At 55.4% G+C, this 19,256-nt stretch overlaps 1 protein-coding gene across 1 annotated transcript in view; it reads left to right on the top strand.

Moving 5' to 3' along the window:
* Window positions 1-19,256, top strand: part of Slit1 (slit guidance ligand 1) — a 166,256-nt gene that overhangs the window by 100,181 nt on the left and 46,819 nt on the right. Inside the window, exons 5-13 of the mRNA XM_004625506.2 lie at window positions 6,603-6,674; window positions 7,797-7,868; window positions 8,293-8,364; window positions 8,945-9,108; window positions 11,709-11,856; window positions 12,331-12,402; window positions 12,687-12,758; window positions 14,753-14,824; window positions 15,360-15,503. Coding sequence (XP_004625563.1) covers window positions 6,603-6,674; window positions 7,797-7,868; window positions 8,293-8,364; window positions 8,945-9,108; window positions 11,709-11,856; window positions 12,331-12,402; window positions 12,687-12,758; window positions 14,753-14,824; window positions 15,360-15,503 — 888 coding nt within the window. The remainder of the gene's footprint in view (window positions 1-6,602; window positions 6,675-7,796; window positions 7,869-8,292; window positions 8,365-8,944; window positions 9,109-11,708; window positions 11,857-12,330; window positions 12,403-12,686; window positions 12,759-14,752; window positions 14,825-15,359; window positions 15,504-19,256) is intronic.

Genomic DNA, 19,256 nt, shown 5'->3' with positions numbered 1-19,256 from the left:
CCCAGACCTCAAAAAGCATGTCTGAGCTCTCATTATGTGGACCTTAGAATCTTACAATCTGGTAGTAGTGGATGTAGGATCTAAGAGGCTTAGAGGAGGAGGCAGAGACCAGGAATGGGGAGGCACTGCCCACTGCCTTCCTGTGGGATGCCCTGCATACCTCTCGGGTGCAGAGTGCCCCAGGGTCTCTCTCTCCCATCTCCTCTCTGGGCAGGAGCTGGCACTGGGCCTCCTGAACTGGTCCCAGCTGAGGGTGTCAAGGCTCCCTCAGGCCATGAGCAGCCAAGCTGATTTGTCAGCCCACGCCTCACAAATGCCCGCAGGTAGCTTCTGCACGAAGCCGAGCTGGACAGTGTCCCCTCTGTCCCCATGTCCAGCAGAAATGAGGGAAAACATGTGGGGCAAACACAGCCGCTGGTCGCTGCCCCATCCCTGAGGCTCCTCTGTTCCTGGGAAGGTGGGCAGTGGCATACTCAGGTGCTCTTTCCCTGTCTCTGCCCTTGAAATGTCCTGCTCTTCGTGCCCTTTGTCAGGCCCCTGCTGTGAAATGCTGCCTGGGACAGGAGCTTCGGTCCTGCTTGCTTTAAGACTTCCTGCTGCCAGGTGCAGCACTCGACTGTGATACAAAGTCAGCCCGGACCTTGCTCTGCGCAGTCTGACTCAGGATGGAGCCGTACCGTCTAGTAAATTCCAAGGTGCCGTCTGCTCCGAACTCCCCATGCCAACCACAGCAGTGAGAGGCTGCCCGGGGCAAGGCACTGGCTTCCACCAGCACACTGAGGGTGTGACTCCGCCTGGAACTCAGAACTGTCGCCGGCAGTGGGAGCTGACCGTAGGTTCTGCCTGAGCCCGGCTTGGTGTGGGCCCGGTCTGGAGTGTCTGGAGCCTCAGGTCCCGGGCCTGCGGCCCCGCTCTTCCTATAGAGCCCAAGAGGACAATGACAGAAGGATGAGTGGGGCAGCTGCCCTGGCCAGGACAGCGCACAGCCTCAGCTAAGCCAGGTGGCAGTAACTCCTGCTTTAGGAGAAGGCTGGGCTGGAGGGTTTGAAAACTTGCACGCAACCACCCGCGCTGATCATCTGCTCCATGCTGAGTCCTCAATCCAGTGATCTCCTGAGAAGGAAGCCCTGGAGGAGGTGCTTGGGAACCCGGGACTTCCCGGGCTCCTGGCTGAGGCCTGTGTTGGCCAGGCTCAGGGTAACCGTCAGGCCACAGTGGGTGAGGGCACAGGCTGGACTGCACAGAGCCTTTCCAGAGCTGGAAATGCCCACAGAGCACTTGTTTGCAGTGGAGTGACTGGGCAGGTGCCAGGAGCCCAGAGCAGAGCTCGACCTTGGCTGGTGCCCAGCAGTCCCACATGGGCTCCAGCTAATCCCCCAAGAGGCTGGTCTGCCAGCAGGGACCAATCAGGTTAGAGCATGAAGGGGGATTAGCAGCGAGAACATGGGGTCCTGACCTGGTTTCCCCAGCCCTGGCAGGGTGTGCTGGAGGGGCGGCTGGTGCAGGGTTCCTGGTGACAGAGCCCAAGCCACAGAGCCAGCCTGGTTGTCCCTTCTCTTCAGTGGAAGGAGGCTGGCTAGAGTCAAGGGGATGTCACCAAACCCTGCAAGGGCTGCTACTGGCAGAAGCTGGCCTCCTGCCCGCCCTCACTCTTGGGTGATGATGCGCAGGCGAGGCAGCGTCCCTGGCTGCAGGGCCTTTACTTCGAGCTCCTTATCTAGTCCCAGGGGCACCAGGTCCTTCTATTTCTTGGAGGGTCCCAAGACAGTAGCTCACCTTCTCTGGGGCTCCCCAAAACCCTTGCTGAGGCTGCTGGTGCTACCGTGGGACCACCTGAGGATTTAATGATGAACATCTTGTTGGCATGTGGAAAGGCAGCAGGCAGGACCTGTACGGCATCCTCAGCACCTCCAAGTGAACGCTCAGCACGTCGCTCCCTCCCACTCTTGTCAGGTCAGGCAGAGCAGGGGGAAGCCCCAGCTCCCAGTGAGGGCCGCTGGTCTCCGTGGCGCGGAGCCCGCCTCTCTGCCCTAGCCGTGTCCTGGCAGCACAGGCCTATTCTAACTCTTTACTTTGGTTAGGAAAACACAAAGGAATTGGAGCAGAGAGTCATGGAAGAATTCCTTTAGCTCAGTTCAGCTAAAAATCCCTGAACCCCACAAAGCACCAGTACCCAGGATATAACAGGAGCCCAAGTGTCTGCCCTTGCGAGATCAGTCTGTCAGCATTTCATTATACTTAATATACCTGTATGTCTTGGGTCCACGCTAGACAGGAAAAGCAGTGGGGTTTCTGGGAGCCAGAGGAGCACGACCAGTTAGGAAAGAGGGCAGCGATCGGTAGCCTGAGATGTGAGGGGGATGCTCAGAGTCGGGAGAACCGCCAGGCAGAGGCTGCAGCAGGCTCAGAGGGGCCATGGCAGGAAGTTCGAGGAGCCGAGGGAAAATGCATAGCTGGTGTAGTGGGCAAGTGGGTGCCACTTCAGGTCCTCATTTTGCACAGGCCAGTGGGACAGCTTGTCCAGGACCCACGGAGTGAGCAGTCAGCCAGGGTCTGTCGGGCCCAAGCGTCCACCGTGACATCTGCGATGGGCTCTCTCCTCTGTGCCCTCCTGGGACCTCTTGGGAGCTCCTGTCTGCTCCGGACCCTCCACTTCCCACCTGCCAGGACCAGGCCAGCTGGCCTCGATGTGTGGGACCCCAGAAGCTCCCACGCTGACCCAACAAAGCAGAGCCACCTGCGCTCGAGAGCCTGCGATAGGCCACCCTGTGCGGAGGATGGGGCAAAAACGACAGTCTGGGGAGACAAAGAAGGCTCCTGGCCAGGAAAAAATATGCCAGGCAAAAGGCAGGCAGTGCTTTGAGGCTTCTATGCAGACCAGGTGCAAACAGAGCCAAGAAAACTGTTCAAAGAGGGCTAGGAAAGACCAGTGTTAGCCGGGCATGAAGTCAAATGGGTGAAAAAGATGGGACACAAGGCAGCATCCAGCCCGGGGACAGCTTCTGGCGCCCCCTCGTGGGCACTATGGGAACAGCTGTGAAACCATAGGGAAGAACAAAACCTAGCATTTTTGAATATTGACCAAAGGAAGTGCTGCCGTGGCAGGCACTGTCCCTGAAGAACACGAGCTCCCGTGATCCTCCACAAGCCTCTGTATGGTAGGAATTTTTATGCCCACTCAGGGAACTTGAGGCTTGCAGCGTACCCTAGGTTCCTGGCTGGTAAATGGCAGAAATGGGAGCAGGTTCTGCGTAGTTTGGTCTGCGCACCACCCCCTTTGCTGGCGGCACACTGCCTTTTCCTGAGACGTCTGAGGCTTCCTGCGCTCCTCTGGTCTGGGGGATGGCTCCCCCGGCAGCCTGAGCTGGAGTGGGGTCAGCTTACACCCGGCCCAGCACCACGCGTCCGTCCTGTCTGCTGGCCTGCCTGGGGGCTGTGTCTTCTCCCGGAAGCTTCAGTGCTCCGCAGCAAAGTCAGAACACACCCGCGCTGGCGTATCCCGGTGTCCCCAGTGCTCCCGCCTCTTCCTAGCCGCGCCAGGCCTGCGCGGTCCTCTGTGCCCTGCACACACAGGCCTGGGCCTCCATCTGCCCCTCTCTCCCTTCTTGTCTTCTTCCTGGTGCAAATCCTTGCAGAACCGCTTTTCCTGAGTCATGCCATGATGCCACGCTATTATAAGAACCACACTTGAAACTCATTTATTGTGAGGATCTAGCGTTATTGATTAGGCCACACTGTCGTTTTTCATAAAGACCCCTGGGAAAATTCTCATCTCGTCTGAGTGCCCAAACAGCTGCACCCCCGAGAAGAGGATCCTTTTAGACACACTTGTGTCGGGGAGGCCGCTAGCTGGCCAGATCCGCTGCTCCCACGCTGGCGCACAGCTGGCTCCGGGCCTGGACCCCCCAGGCTCAGAGGTAGCCACTGAGCCCCCACCATTGATTTTTCACTTCTCTATCTATGCCCCATTTTCACTCCTGCTCCTGCTGGTTTCTAAATCCCTGCAAGGCACCTCAAAGCCTTTCTGGAACAAGGTTTGGGCTCAGTCGATAAACGAATCAATACAAATAAAAAGCTTTCCTTGCAGGGTTGTGGTGAGGATTAAGAGGAATAATGGATGTGAGTGTCATGCTAGGCCGGAGGGCGAACTGCCGACTAGGAGGATGAGCGGCTCCTGCGAGCCCTGCCTCCCTGCGCACCCCGCCTTCCCACTGTTGGAGGGGTCCCCTGTGACACCCCCTGCCCTTGTCTTCCCGTCCCCACCACAGGCACTCCTGCCTCCCTGCCCCTGGTGGTGTTCTTCCAAGTCTTACCAAGTCCTACCCTCAGTCAAAGGGAGGAGATTAGGCTGTGTTTCGAAAGGAGACTGTTGGAGAATTTGTGCATATATTGTTAAACTATCGCAACCTCCTGTGCACCCACAGGCGCCCACCTGGCTTTGACAAAGCTGTTCCCACTGTTTAGACCGCCATTCCCCCATTTCCCACTTCTGTCTGGCAAACTTAGACTTCCCAGGATTCTGCTTCAGCAGTGATCCACTTTCCTTCTGTAGAGCTGCTTGCTCTGCTCTCTGTGGAAAAACCACTCTTCCTGTGACTGTCGTGTGCTGGTGCAGGCTTCACAGAAGCAAGTCTCCGGGGTCCCCGGGGGCCGCTGACGCTCAGCACGCAGCGGCGCAGTAGAGGACCAGCTCTGCTGTTCCCTGCCTCTGCCCTCTCCTGAGTGCTCGGGGCTGACCGCACTGTGCTTGGCTCTGTGCCCTGCAGCCCGGCCCGGTCACTACATGTACAGGTCAGCGCTCCATCGAGGCCGATCTGCCTCCCTGGGAGGCTCCCATATCCACTTTGACCCTGAGTTGCTGGGGAGCTCTTGTGGCCAGGGGCCCCAAATGCACGCAATCCCTTGCTCAGCCTGCGGCCTCAGCCCTTGCTCCGAGCCTGGCAATTTACCTGTCACTCCACCACCTAGGAGCAGCATCCCCTAGAGCAACGGCGACCCAGATCTTCAGACCGCAGACCGGCAATAGAGCCTGCAGGGGCTACGCCACCTGGTGGCGATTCTGTGCATGTAGCGGTGACAAGGAGCTCTTTCCAGGTGAAGGAACGGAGGACCAGGGCTCCGCAGGTTATTAAAGGCGGAAATGCTCTCGGAAAACAAGCGCGGCTGAAAACATGAGGCCTGAGCCAGCGGGTGCTGGAGCCAGGCTGGGAGCAGCCTCGGTGGGCGCGGTGTAGAAGAGGCTGCAGAGTCAGGCGAGGGGGGAGCGGGCCAGCGGGAGGACAGCCGCCGGGAAGGTCACACGGGCTGCTCCATAGAATGAGGCTAGGAAAGGAAGGTGGCGCAGTCCTGGAGGAGAGAGGACAGGAGCAGGACACCGCGGCAGCGGAGCCCCTGCCAATTCCTGTGCCTGCACCGTTCTTCTGAAGGCTGTCTGCAGGGTGGGAAGCCAGGCTGACGGGGGAGCACACAGAGGAGGGTTCTCCACCATGTAGGGGGGCTGGGGACAGTCACCCCGAAGGCGCTTACGTTCCCTACCTGTACCTGAGGAAACTGAGGCAGGAGAGGGGAAAGCTGATTTGCAGATGCACGGCTGGGAGGTTGGTAGGCTGCACTCCGAGCGCAAAGGCTGGCCCAGGCCCTGGCATGTATGGCTAGACCTTCTGCCCTCTTGTCTCAACTGGACACCCCAGATGGAGGTGGCCGTGAGAGCAGCCCATGGGCCTATGGGCCCTGTTCCTGTCGTGGCAAGAGTAGCTGAAAGGGAGAGCCTGTTTAAACCCCAGGACCTTCCCAGGGGAAGGGGTGGAGCCTGCAGAACTGCTCAGCGCTGGGCCTCACGCTGGACAGCCAGCCTCTGGTTGCCCGCCTCGAAGACCCAGACAGCGTGTCTTGCATAGATCGGGACCCTTCATGTCCTGGAGCTCAGCTGTTCCCTCTGCAAAATGAGCAAAGCAAGAGTCCCCACTCCCAGAAGCTGGCCTGGGGGCTTGTCGAAGTTCGCAGGGCCTGCACTCTCACCCCAGCGTGACAGGGGCTGCACCCTTAGAGCCCTGCCTGCTGCGACTGGCAGCCATCCCTGGAAGCCCCCTTGGGGTGGGAAGTGGGTGTGAGGACCCGAAGCCGCCCGTGCCTAAACAGGTTCCAGTCCCTGGTGAGGCCCTGAGTCTCCTGGTGCCACTACCCACAGTCCCCAGGGGCGGGGCCTTTGGGCTCCCTACCTGGCTTGGCTGCCCACTGGCTGGCTGGCTGGGAGCCCATCCGTGTGCCTCTAGCGGAGTGCGGGCCTGCAGCTTCCTCATGGTAAAACGCGGAGCTGAGGCAGCCAGACGGCTCCGCCTCCCACAGACTCTGACGCCCTGCCTGCGGGGTGCTGTGCGAGTGCAGCGACATGGGTGAGCTGGCAGAGCTGTTGCAGGCCGGGCTGCTCCCTCCAGCTCCCCCTCATTCATTCGCTCCTTCATTCAGCACGTGCTTCCTTGGATGGCCACTGTCTTGGACACCGGATATGACAGTGACCGCTGGGGTGCATCTGGCCCCTGGTCTCCCTGGCTCATGGTGGCCTTGTGTTGGCAGCCTTTCCCTGAGCAGTGTCTTCTCCACAGGGACCTGAGCGAGAATGCCCTGCAGGCCATCCCCAGGAAGGCTTTCCGTGGAGCTACAGAGCTTAAAAACCTGTGAGTACAGGCCTGGGAAAGAGAAGGCTGCGGGCTCGGAACTACCCGAGGGTCACCTGCACCCCATGGATGTCCCTGTGCTATGGGGTCCAGGCCCCAAGGAGTGGGCTGGCTCTGAGATGGTTCCTACCAGCATGGGCTCCTGGAACATTCTGGGAATGGAGGGAACAGGGTACCCACCCTTTCTTCGGGCATGCTGCTGTGTGAGAACCAAGCAGAGCCTCACAGGGACTCTGGGATTAGGCTGAGGAGGGTCACACTGCGCTATGAGGCTGTGCTCTCAGCCCATCGCCCTCATCTTTGGATCCGGAGAGCTGGGTTTGGTCTTGCCCTCTAATCACAACCCCATAAGCTGAGGGTAGTCGTTCCGTGTCTCAGGCTTGGCCTGAGCTTTAAGGGCAGTGTGGAGCTGCAGGCACTGCCCTACACTGCTCCGATGCAATGGTCTGCGGTACTCTTCGGGGTTGCTCTGGCCCAGGCTTTCTACCTGCCTGAGGTCTGACTACACAGGGTGGCAAATGCCGTGCCAGACCGGCTCGCCACGTAGCTCTCACCCGCCGGGGCAGACACTGGGGACGCACTGCGGCGTCCTTCCCCACAGAGCTGAAGGCACAGCTTGCACGCACTCTGCAAGTGGCGCGCCAGGCAGCTGCTGCCAGTCGGTCTCACTCGGTGCTCGGAGGGAGTGTGTGTGTTGGCTGCGGCTGCTGCCGCTCCCAAGTTACTCTGTCCCAGTTTTTAGCTGCCAGAACCCTCCGCATAGTTTACAAAATGTAAGGGAGAGTGTCTCTCCTAGTGGTTATGCAAGGTTGGACAGAGCAATGAGATTGTCATTCCTACTCACTGTTTTCATAGAGAATAAGAAGACACCCAGCTTTTATTAATAGTTACTATTCGATTTTCACATTGTGTGAAAACAAATGATTGGGACCAGGCCTGCCCCCCCCTTTTTTTTGCGGAACCGGGGATTGAACTCAGGACCTTGTGCTTGCCAGGCAAATACTTATTCTACTGAGCTATCTCCCCGGCCCCTTTATTTTTAATGACATGCTTGGTCTAAAAGTTAGGGTGCCCTGCCCTAGGGACTGTACCCCTTCTCCACAATGCTCCTTTGCTTCACAGACAGCTGGACAAGAATCAGATCAGCTGCATCGAGGAAGGGGCCTTCCGGGCCTTGCGGGGGCTGGAGGTGCTGTAAGTAAACCCGGGGGCCCAGAAGGCAGTAGGGAGCTGGGCATGGGAGGCAGGACAGCCTGGGGTCACCTGAGGATGGGAGGCCCCGCTCCTGGGCTTATGCCTGCCCAGGCTGAAGCGTGGGCTGTAGCCCTGATACAGAAGGCTACAAGGCTGCGCTTTCTCTCACCCTTTGATCCAAGCCGCACCCTCAGGTGACCCTCGGGTGCACCAGAGCCTCTTTCCTGTCCTTCTAAACTTGGAATCAGTAGCTGGCTCCAGTCACTGTGGGGTTTCCCACTGGGGGACCTGCTGCCTGGGGCTGGTGCTCCCTGCCGGGCCGTGCAAGCTGCGGAGCATCCTCCCCAGACGTTCCTTCACGTTGAGCTCTGTCCTGCAGGCCGTCCTGCTGGGCAGATGCTAAATGACCAGTGCCCCCTTTCAGGACCCTGAACAACAACAATATTACCACGATTCCTGTGTCCAGCTTCAACCACATGCCCAAGCTGCGGACCTTGTGAGTCGGGGGTGGGGGGGAGCTGGGCGCCGAGCGTGCATGAGGCTGCTGCCCGGGATGGTGGGGAAGGAGGCAGGGCTGGCCAGAGGGCAGGGGCCGCTCTCCCCTGTGCCCCACAGGCCAGCTCAGGGCTGCTGCCCAGCATGGTGGGGAAGGAGGCAGGGCCGGCCAGGGGGCAGGGGCTGCTCTCCCCTGTGCGCCCTGGGCTCTCCCCTGTGCCCTACAGGCCAGCCCAGTGCTCTGCTCTGTAGAAACAGAGCGGGAGGAAAGAATCTGAAGTGGCTGGGCATGCAGTGTCCTTTGTGTTTGTTTTTCCCTTTTGTGTTTAACAATGGGCTGAGTGATCCTGATAGTGGAGTCTTTTTTGTGTGTGAGCTCAGTGGGATGCCAGGATGGTCCTTGGCACCCTGCAGCCAAGGTGTCCCCCAGGGAGGCAGGGAGGAGAGGGGACCAGAAAGTTTCCCAGGAAAACTTCGAGTTGAACCCAGGGCTGGGCCCAGCCTCTCCTGGGGTAGGATTCCCACTGTTTGGCTGGAGCTCAGGCTCCACATGGGTGACAAGCCACGCTGTCCTTCTGCAGCCGCCTGCACTCCAACCACCTGTTCTGTGACTGCCACCTGGCCTGGCTGTCGCAGTGGCTGAGGCAGCGGCCGACCATCGGACTCTTTACGCAGTGCTCGGGCCCCGCCAGCCTGCGCGGCCTCAATGTGGCTGAGATCCAGAGACATGAGTTCAGCTGCTCAGGTGCGTGCGTCCTGCCCAGGGCCTAGAGCTGCCCCTGTGCCTGGCCTCGCCCACTGCTCCTCCTGTCCTCCTGCTGTCACCGCCACGACCACCTGTAATCACACCAGCACCCGACTCCATCTCCACCCATCCTGGCCCATTACTTCCTGTCCCACCATCATCTCCTGTCCCCACCATTATCTTCTGATCCCAGGACCTCCCATCTTTGCCCACTGCCAGCTGCTATTCCTGCCATTACTTTTTGTCCACATGCTATGCTCCTCGTTTCCTCTCTTTTCCCCTGCCCGTCCCCACGTGGCCTCTTCCATTCCGTGTCCCTTCTGTCCCAGCCCCGACTATCTCTGTGCCTTCCCAAGGCCTCTCCCGCATTCTCCTACCCTGTCCCACCTTCCCATTGCCTCACCCTGCTACCTGACAGGTCATTGCATTTGGTCCCTAATCGTGGTTTCAGGCGAGGAGACCCCAAGGCCTGCCCCTTCCTGTTCCATCTAGGGTTCTAGGGTGGGTCCCTCACTTCCTCCCTGACTACTTTGGTCTCTAATACTGATCCAGAAAGGCCTGGAGGAACCCACAAGCCTAGGCAGCAGTTCTCACCAGCCCTCCAGGGCTCCTGCAACAGCTCAACTGACTTCTCTCTATATGGCCCTGGGGGTGCACCTCCGCATCCTTGGGATTCCTCCTCCTGCACCCCAGTTGTGCTTGTTGGAGCCCCCTTCTCACAGGCTGCTCCCTGGTGGCCACCCCTGCCCTCCCTTGCTCCATGACTCCAGGAAGCCTCAGTGTGAGGCTTTGGAGTGTGGCTGTCCCCTGCAAAGTACTGCAGATGCCAGAGACCAGGCTTGAGCGCCTCTGTGCTCAGGGCTGCTGTGGGAGCATGTGCACACGTGTGTGTGTGTGCGCAGAGCAGCTTGTGTGCGGTGTGTGCGTGCGTGTGCACTGCAGGGATGTGCTGGGCGAGAGGACACTGAAGGTGCACGGCCCTAGGGGGCCAGGGTTAGGGGCAGGTACGGATCTCTTGGGCTTCTTTTATTTTGAAACGCAACCTTTTTCTTTGCATTGGGAATACCCTGGTTTCCACGTGTATTGATTTATCGTGATGTTATTTCCTCCCCTGGAGTCTGCACATCCTGACAGCCCCTTTCCTGAGAAGGGCATAGTAGGAACACGGCCCTAGATGTTAGGTGCTAGATGTTAGGTGCCCAGCAGGAGGACAAAGCAGCCCGGATGCCTTGCGGAGCCGCCTCCCAGCATCTGCAGAAGCCCCGCAGGCCTCTGACCTGTAACTCTGCTGGTGGCAGGTGTGTTTTCTCTGCAGGACACGCCCAAGAGTGCTGGGGGCCGCTTTCTCCACAATCACCCAAAGTTGGAGACAGCCCAGGGACCACGGTGTAGACACATAATGGTGCACTATTCAACAACAAAAATTCACTACTGCTACACTCGACAACATGGTGAATTGCAGAGTTTTTATACTGGGTATAAAAAGCAGATCCAAAAGGGAACACACTGTATAACTCACGTAAAGCTCACAGCAAGCAGAGCAGTCGCTGGTGACAGACTTCCTAACAGTGGTGCAGGAGCGGCCCACGTCCGGGCGATGGCTGTGTGCTGTGCACCCGGGCCGGTCAAAGTGTGGGCGCATGTCAGACACGGGGCTTGATCCTGGTTGTACCATCTATTAATTCAGCTTGTGGATTTCTGCAGATTAACATCCAGGACTGAGTGGCCTCACTTGTGAACAGGCAGTGCTCACAGGCCCCTCGAGGGGTTGTATAAGAGGGTGTAAATGAGGCTCTGCATGTACCACACGTACTGCAGTACACAGCAGAGTGAGCAGGGAGTGCACTGTTATGGTTTGTGTCTAGCTGTGCCCCCAAAGCCTCATGTAAGTTATGGGGCAGAAGGGGCAAGGCATGACTTGAGGGGCGGGGCCAGAGGACCGGGGCGGGGGCGGGAGAGGGGGGGCCAGAGGACCGGGGCGGGGCCAGAGGGGCGGGGCCAGAGGACCGGGGCAGGGCCAGAGTGGCGCGAACCTTGAAACTGGCTAGCCTGCGCTTTCTCGGAGACGCGGAGAGGGTCATCCTGGACACCACAGTGCCCCAGCCGCTCCTCCAGTATCTTGAAACCTCCAGTAACTGTGAGCTAAATAAACCTTTCCTTCCCTCATTTTGAGTGTCGGGTATTTGTCTCAGCAATGAGAGAAGAGCAAGTAAGGCAGAATTTGGTACCAGGAGTAAAACCCTGACTAAAACATGCACATAGTTGTTGCCGTCCCATGATAGGAGTGGGGGGCTCAGAAGTGTGATGCGACTTGGACCAGAACACAAAGCTTCAGAATTTTAGGCCAGGATTTCTTAGTGTTGGGATCAGCGTCCAGAGCAGCTCAGACTGAATTCAGCAAATGTCTGCTGACAGTGCCTGCTGTGTCCGGGAGCCCAGTGTTACATCCAAGTTCAGAATCCCTTCTTTTCTGCACCCATGGTGACCTCCTCTGGTTTGTCCTCATCCACAGAAACTGCCCCCTGTGCCACCCATCAGCACGGGCCTGGGGAGGGTGGGGCTGATACAGGGCACTGAGGCTGCACTCTGCTGCCCCGCAGGCCAGGGGGAGGCGGGGCGAGTGCCTGCCTGCACCCTTTCTTCCGGCTCCTGCCCAGCCATGTGCACCTGTAGCAACGGCATTGTGGACTGTCGTGGCAAAGGCCTCACTGCCATCCCTGCCAACCTGCCTGAGACCATGACAGAGATGTGAGTGCGGGACAGGGAAGGGCTGGGACCCCTCCCCCACCAGCAAGGCAGGTTCTGGCTGCCCCAGAAGAGCCGGAGTAGGTACTGCCCCAGGCCTCACTGCCAGACCCTTCAGTGGCATGTGGAGAAGAGTTGCCCTGAGCAGGCTGCGCTCTCTGTCCAAGGCTGGGAGACTCTGAAGGGTTGGGAGGAGTGTCCCCCTGTGGTGAGCCCAGTGCAAGGGTGCCAGGTGACCTCCAGTGGGCCAATGACTGTCCTTGTGGCTACCTTTCGGCCATGGAGCCCTGGGATAATGAGGCTCGTAGCACAGCAGGTGCCCACACAGCTGCCCAGCCTGCAGCCTCAGAGGGGGAGGGGAGCAGCGATCCACGATGCAAGGCCTGCTTGGGCGGGTGAGCCTAGGAGGCGTGGCCGGGTGAGCCTAGGAGGCGTGGCCGGGTGACCTGGACCTATTGCCCCTGTTCTTCTCTGCAGCCGCTTGGAGCTCAATGGAATCAAGTCCATCCCTCCAGGAGCCTTCTCTCCCTACAGAAAGCTGCGCAGGATGTAAGTTCCCGCCACCGCACCCAGCTGGCACAGGGCAGAAAGGAGAGCCTGGACCAGGGGCACCGCAGAGGTGCTGCCGCCTCCCAGGCCACGGTGGGGCCTGCAGCGGCCCAGGCCCACGTGCTGCTGGCCAGCCTCCCCTATCAGTGTGGGCGCCAGTAACAGCGAGCAAGGATGCAGGCGGCCCATAGGGCACAGCCAGGTGCCCCGGCTTCCCCACGCTCGCTCGCTGTGGACTGCAGAGCCCAGCAGGGGCTCAACTGCGTCCCCTCTGTGCCCTCCAGAGACTTGAGCAACAACCAGATTGCTGAGATGGCGCCTGACGCCTTCCAGGGCCTCCGCTCCTTGGACTCACTGTGAGTAACAGCAGCAAGGCCCCTGGGGTGGCCTGGGGGCCCTGAGGAGTGAGCCAGAGGTCCCAGGGCCCCTCCACTGAGTTCAGGTAACGTCACCATGCAGGACTCCTGGTCCCTGCGGAGCTGGGCACCACAGGTTCCTCTGCACAGCCCCAGCCTCCTGGCCTCCGCAAAGCACCCTCTCTCGGGCTGCAGAGTCCGGAGCTACTGTGCCCAGCTCACCCTTCCTCCTGGCAGCCCCCCTGGGGCACCAGCAAGAGGAGGGCATTGAGGGCTGAGTGCCCAGCAGGCTGGGCGGGATGCAGTCCTGACCACTGAGCTGCTCTCTTCACTAGGGTAGGGATGTTCCAGCATTCTTTAAGGGAGTCATCTTGACTCACCTCTTCCCAGAAGAGTCCTGAGCCGTCCCTGGGCACCCACAGGGACATCGGCCATCAGCTCCAGCGGAAACATCTGCCACACCTTGATATCTTTTATTTCAAACACACTTGATCACAAGGTGTGGCGGTTGACACGGACTCAGTGCTGCCTTTCACCTGTTTCCCTCAGGTCGGTGGTCTATCCATTCACAAAGTGTCACACAGCATCACCTTTCCCCAAAACACTCACATGAACTCCCAGGCTCAGCAACCCTCCTGCCCTCTGAAGTCACGTGGTGCTTTGTGCAGAGAGCACACCCAGGGCGCCCTGTGGCCAGGCAAGCTCCCATGGGTAGTGATGTTGCCCAAGAGTGTCCACTTACCCGGTGGCAGCACTCATTCACGAAGGCGTAGACCAGAGGCCTGTGCCCCTGGGAGAGCATAGGAGAGGCCAGCTCCCTGCCTCTGGCACAAGTTCTTCCCTCCAGGTTGTCCCAGGGGTGGGTGGGGCCAGTTCTGAGTCGCGTGCAGGAGCTTCCGCGTGTGCCGCTGGCACAGCTCTGCCTGACAGCCTGATGCGAGGAGAGGCCAGACAGGGCTGTTCCTCTGAAGTGGGTGAAACTCTTACACTCGGCTGTACCAGTCAGAGCAAAAGGTAAAATAACCCACTTAGGTGGGTTACGTTGTTCACTGACGCCAGGCCCAGCCAGCTCCTGGTCGTCTGTGTCCACTGTGGCCAGCCCTGCCCTCGGTCCCTGCTTCAGTCCGCTCCACTCCATTTGCCACACAGTGGCTGGAAGGATGCTCCGGAAGATCTGTCCATATTTGAGAGTTGCAGATGCTGGCTGGGACAATCCAAGCTACTGTGCCATTCATTTTCCTCTGTAAGCCACAGTGGCTTTTTAAGCTCGCCACATGAGCCATCCTGGGTCCCACCACCGGGCCTGCACCTGACGTGCCCTCTATCAGCCATGTTTGATATATATTTTTTTAACTCAGACTAAATATTTATAGTGGTGGCTTGTGGGAGCTGACTACAACAGGAGACATAATCTTCCCCTTTCCAGCCTCCCTCAGTGTTTGTACCATCTGCCTGAGCCCATTCCTGCCTGTGCTTTTTTAACTTTTTCTTTTTTCTAATTACACATGGAATTCATTCATGCTCAATGTAGAAAACTTTGTGAATACAAAGTATTGAAAAAAAAAAAAACCACTTGCAGTCTTCCCCCCTAGATTTCACATTGAACACGCCACCTGTCATTCTATTTTTTCCCATGTAATACTCATTGCTGCCCAGTCAGACTTCCTCATCCTTTTGGGTCCTGGGCCAGGTAAATTTCCCATAAGGTCCCCTGAAAGGACCCTTTGCAGATTTCTATGGGGTTCATGTGTGCCAGCAGGGGTGGGGCTACTCCGACAGTGGAGGTCGCAGTCACAGAAGGTACTTCTGGGAGGGCAAACGGGACGTTGGGGCCCGCTCTGAAGACACCGCTGCACCATCTGCTGGAGAGGGTCTGCGGCACCCATGTGTGCAGCGTGCTCTTCAAATGGCTTGAAGGATGTGGGCGTCCGCAGAGCTGCGCTGGCCCTGGAGGGATGCACCCTGACCCTTCTCTTCTGATGCTTTTTCTCCAGGGTCCTCTATGGGAACAAAATCACAGACCTCCCCCGTGGTGTGTTTGGAGGCCTATACACGCTACAGCTTCTGTAAGCATCTGCTCTCAGGGGTCCTTGGGTTGGGGCAGGAAGAGGCCTGCACTCCTTTGGCCTTACAACTTCTTTGGGATCCAGACACATCTGAGACAGGCACTTGGAGGACAGGCTTTGTAGAGGCCAGGGAGGGAGACAAAGGCCAGAGCAGTTACTTGCAGGACACCAGAGTTCAGAGACACTGACTGCATTCCTGAGGTGCTCAGCATGGTTGGGGACAGGAATGTCTCCTGCAGGGGACACCAAGCCAACTCAGCCTTCCAGAACCACAAGCTAGGGATAGGATTCTCTCCCAGGACTGGAGACCCTGGATACAAATGCTCCTGCCCAGCAGCTGGAGCCCCAGCAGGACTCTGGGAGGGGAGTGTCCCCTCTGCAGTGCCTTTAGGAGGTGGCTTCACCCCTGTGCTCCCTGGCAGCTCTCAAGGTGTCTCTAGTGGCTCCTTGAAGGGGAGAGAGAGACTTTAGGGTGCCTGGGTGAGAGTCTGTTCCAAGGCTGTCTCTTACCTCCTGGCCCCGGCTTGGCCCCCAGGCTCCTGAACGCCAACAAGATCAACTGCATCCGGCCCGACGCCTTCCAGGACCTACAGAACCTCTCTCTGCTCTCCCTGTATGACAACAAGATCCAGAGTCTTGCCAAGGGCACCTTCACGTCCCTGAGGGCCATCCAGACACTGTGAGTCCTGCCCCCATGTCCTGGCCCACAGCGGGAAGGTCCCAGCAGGAGGGCCCAGAGGCGGTTGCGGGTGCAGGTCCAGACAGCCCCGTGCCACCCAGGCCCCCTGTGCTGCCAGAAGGTGGCCTGCACCGGAGGGACAGACTCTGGGTTAGACAGTCCTGGATACAAACCCAGTGCTGCCTTTTACTGACCGTCCGACCTTAGGCAAATGAAGCTTCCCTCTGGGGCTCCCTTTTATGTATCTGTAAATGAGGCCATCTCCATAGAGTTCTCAGGAAATTAAAGCAGGTGTCTGTGCATAGATTAGCTAATTGTAAATGCTCACTAAATGCTGGCTACAGCTAACCAACTGCGACAACGATAATACCGTAGCCATCGATTCCAAGATACATGTTTCTGCACTGACAGTTCTGAAGCTGGAATGCATTTTATGATGGAGCCATATCATTCACTTGGCAGAACTTTGCCTTTCTTGATATCCATATGAATAATAGTGTGCCTTGCAATTGGTAATGTCAAAACAAATGGAATGTGCTAAATACAATGATGATTAGAAACTAAAACCCAGCAGCACATTGACAAGCTTGCTGTAATAATTTATTGGAGAAAATCACAAGCGTGTTGAAAGTGTAACCGTGAGCCCCCACCCATGCATCACCTCTGCTGCCCTCTCTTCCAGCCCCCTGAGCTAGGAAGCAAACCCCAGACAGAGGACTTCATCCGCATCTCGAAAAGACAAAGATGCCGTAGAGTGAACACACCACGAGGGCAGGTGTTTCGCTCAGGGCTAGGGCACTTTGTTAACATGCCTGACGCTAGGTTCCATCCCCAGCGCTGCAAAACCATAACAGAACTCCACAGCACAATTATTCTATCTAAAAAATTAATTCTTTGATCTCATAAAGTATTAAATTTGTGTCTGAAATTCCAAGCCTCTCATGCCTGTTATACACTTTTCATGCTTCGCTGGCATCGGGATTTAAATAAAATCCTTGCAATGCAATTGGCTGATACTGATTGACGGGTCCCTGAAATAATTTTTCAACTATAGCTATCCTCTCCATCTCCTTTCTTTCCTTATAATTTATTTGCTGAAGACAACATATCATTGGTTCAGTCAAGGTCCCCGGAGTCTGGGCTTGGGACAAGTGTCATATTTCTCTGAGCTGCTATGTCCTGCCAGATTAAGAATGCACCCAGGAATGTGTCAGGTTTACTTTGATTGATGCTGGGTTGATTGGCAAGAGGACTTCTTGGGTAGGGCTATGGACTTCCACCAGCAGGCGTGTGATTTCTGGTTGCTTTTTTCTGGAGGGGGAATTAAATGAGCCATTGACCTCAATGCCCATCACTTCATGAGGATTCTGAGATGGTGACGTTGGACTGTAACCCTGCCTTCATCTGGTGCTGCTGCTGTGGCTAGCCTTTAAGAAAGAGTCCTTGTGTTTTAGCTAGAGTGCTTCCAAATAGGGAAATTTATCTCCTGTGTGCAAGTAAGTCAGGCACTTGGAGATTTCATCTGTGTACACCTGTGGTCCTGAGCCTGGCCTGACTGGCGCCGGTCATGTGGTGAGTACCTCTGGGTACCCACTGTTGTAGCACCACGACCTTTGCTGTTGCAGCAGGTAGTGCTCACTGTCAGACAGCATCCACACTGGGTGTGGGAGTGGGTTCTAGGTATCAGCATGTATAGTTGGTCAGGGTGAGAATCCTACCAATTAACTGCTAGTTTCAAAAACCTGCTGATGTTTCTCAGGATCACTGCCTTGCCCATCTTGTGTGTATAAATGTATGGATTTGCCCCCTCCTGTTTCCCAGCTTTTCTCCTTGCCCTCTCCTCATTGTCCAATCCTCAAGTTCTCACTTTCCTTTTAATTGTGTTATACCTTTCTATTTGTATTTCTTCTTTTGAGTTCTTATACCAGGGAGACGATATGATATTTACACATGTGGGTCTGGCTTATTTCACTTGTATCTTCAAGGGTATCCACTTCAATATAAAGGCTTCAAATTTATCATTCTTTATAGCTGAATAATACTCCACTGTATAAAAATACCACATCTTTTTCAACCATTCCTCATGTGACGGGCATCTTGGTTGTTTCCAAGATTTGCTATCACAAATTGTGCTGCTATAAACATAGGTATACATATATCACTATGATATGACGTTTTTAGTTCCCCCGGGAAAATTCCCAGTAGGAGGATAGCTGGCTTGAATGGGATTTCCAGTCCTAGTTTCTTGAGTCTCCACACTGATTTCCATAACAGTTGCACCAGTCTACATTCCCACCAGCAGTGGAGAAGGGTTCCTTTTTCCCCACAGCCTCTCCAACATTTGTTGTTGGGTGATTTTTTTATGATAGTCATTCTTTCTGGGGTGAGATGGTATCTCAGTGTTGTTTTAATTTGCATTTCATGGATGGCTAGTGATGTGCAGCATTTTTTCATATATTTATTTGCTTCTTTAATTTCGTCCTCTGAGAAGTGTGTATTCATCTCAGATGCCCATTTCTGGATTGGGTCTTTAAATTTAGGGGCCCTAATGTGTTTTTACTTCTATATAGATTCTAGAGAGCAGACCTTTGTCTGAGTGCTTATTAGTTAAGATTTTTTCGAAATTTGTGGGTTGTCTTTTCACTTTGTTGGTAATTTCTTTTGACGTGCAAAAACTCCTCAGTAAGAGTTGGTCGCAGTTGTTAATTCTTTCAAGTATTACTTGTGTAATTTGATTTTTGTTCATGAACTCTTTGCCTATCTCTATGTCTTCAAGAGTTCCTCCTACTTTCTCTTCCAGGAGATTTAGTGTTTCTGTTTTAATGTTTAGATCTTTAATCCATTTTGACTTTAGTTTAGTGCATGGTGATAGACCTGGGTCAAGTTTGAGTTTTCGGCATGTAGAGAGCCAGTTTTTGCAGCACCATTTGTTAAAAAGGCTATCTTTCTTCCAGTGAGTATGTTTGGCCCCTTTATCAAAGATAAGGTGGCTGAGTATGTTTGTAGGGGCTTCAGCATCTTCTAATCTATTCTATTGATCTTCAAGTCTATTTTGTTGCTAATGCCATGCTGATTTTGTCACAGTAGCTTTGTACTATAATTTCAAGTCAGGAATTGTAATGCCTCCTGCCTTGTCTTTGTTGGCCAGGTTTGCCTTTGATATTCTAGGTCTTTTCTGCTTCCAAATAAATTTTAGGAACAATTTCTCTAGGTCTGGGAGGTATGTTGGTTGTAATTTGATAGGGATTGCATTAAATCTGTACAATTTTGGGAGTATGGCCATCTTCACAATGCTGGTTCTTCCTATCCAGGAGCAGGGAATATCTTTCCATTTTCTGAAATCTTCTATGACCTCTTTTTTCAGAGTACTGTAATTTTCTGTGAAAAGATCTTTGAGTTCTTTGGTTAAATGAATTCCAAGGTGTTTCATTTTCCGTGGTGCTATTGTAAAAGGTATTGTTTCTCTAATTTCCTCTCAGTGTGTTTGTTATCTGTGTAGAAGAATGCTGTTGACTTTTGGGTATTGTCTTTGTATCCTGCTATGTTACTGAATTTGTGTATCAATTCTAGTAGCTTCTTGGTGGAGTTTTTTGGGTCTTCCAAGTAAAGTATCATGTCATCTGCAAATAATGATAATTTAACTTCTTTTTTACCTGTTCTTATTCTTTTTATTTTTCCCTCTTTTATAATGGCTCTAGCCAATGATTCCAAAACCATATTGAATAGGAAGGGTGATAGAGAACATCCTTGTCT

Source organism: Octodon degus, unplaced genomic scaffold, assembly GCF_000260255.1.
Source record: "Octodon degus isolate 3935 unplaced genomic scaffold, OctDeg1.0 scaffold00010, whole genome shotgun sequence".
NCBI classification, from domain to species: domain Eukaryota; kingdom Metazoa; phylum Chordata; class Mammalia; order Rodentia; family Octodontidae; genus Octodon; species Octodon degus.
The sequence above is the reverse complement of the archived record's forward strand: the minus strand, read 5'-3'. Positions and strand labels throughout refer to the sequence as shown.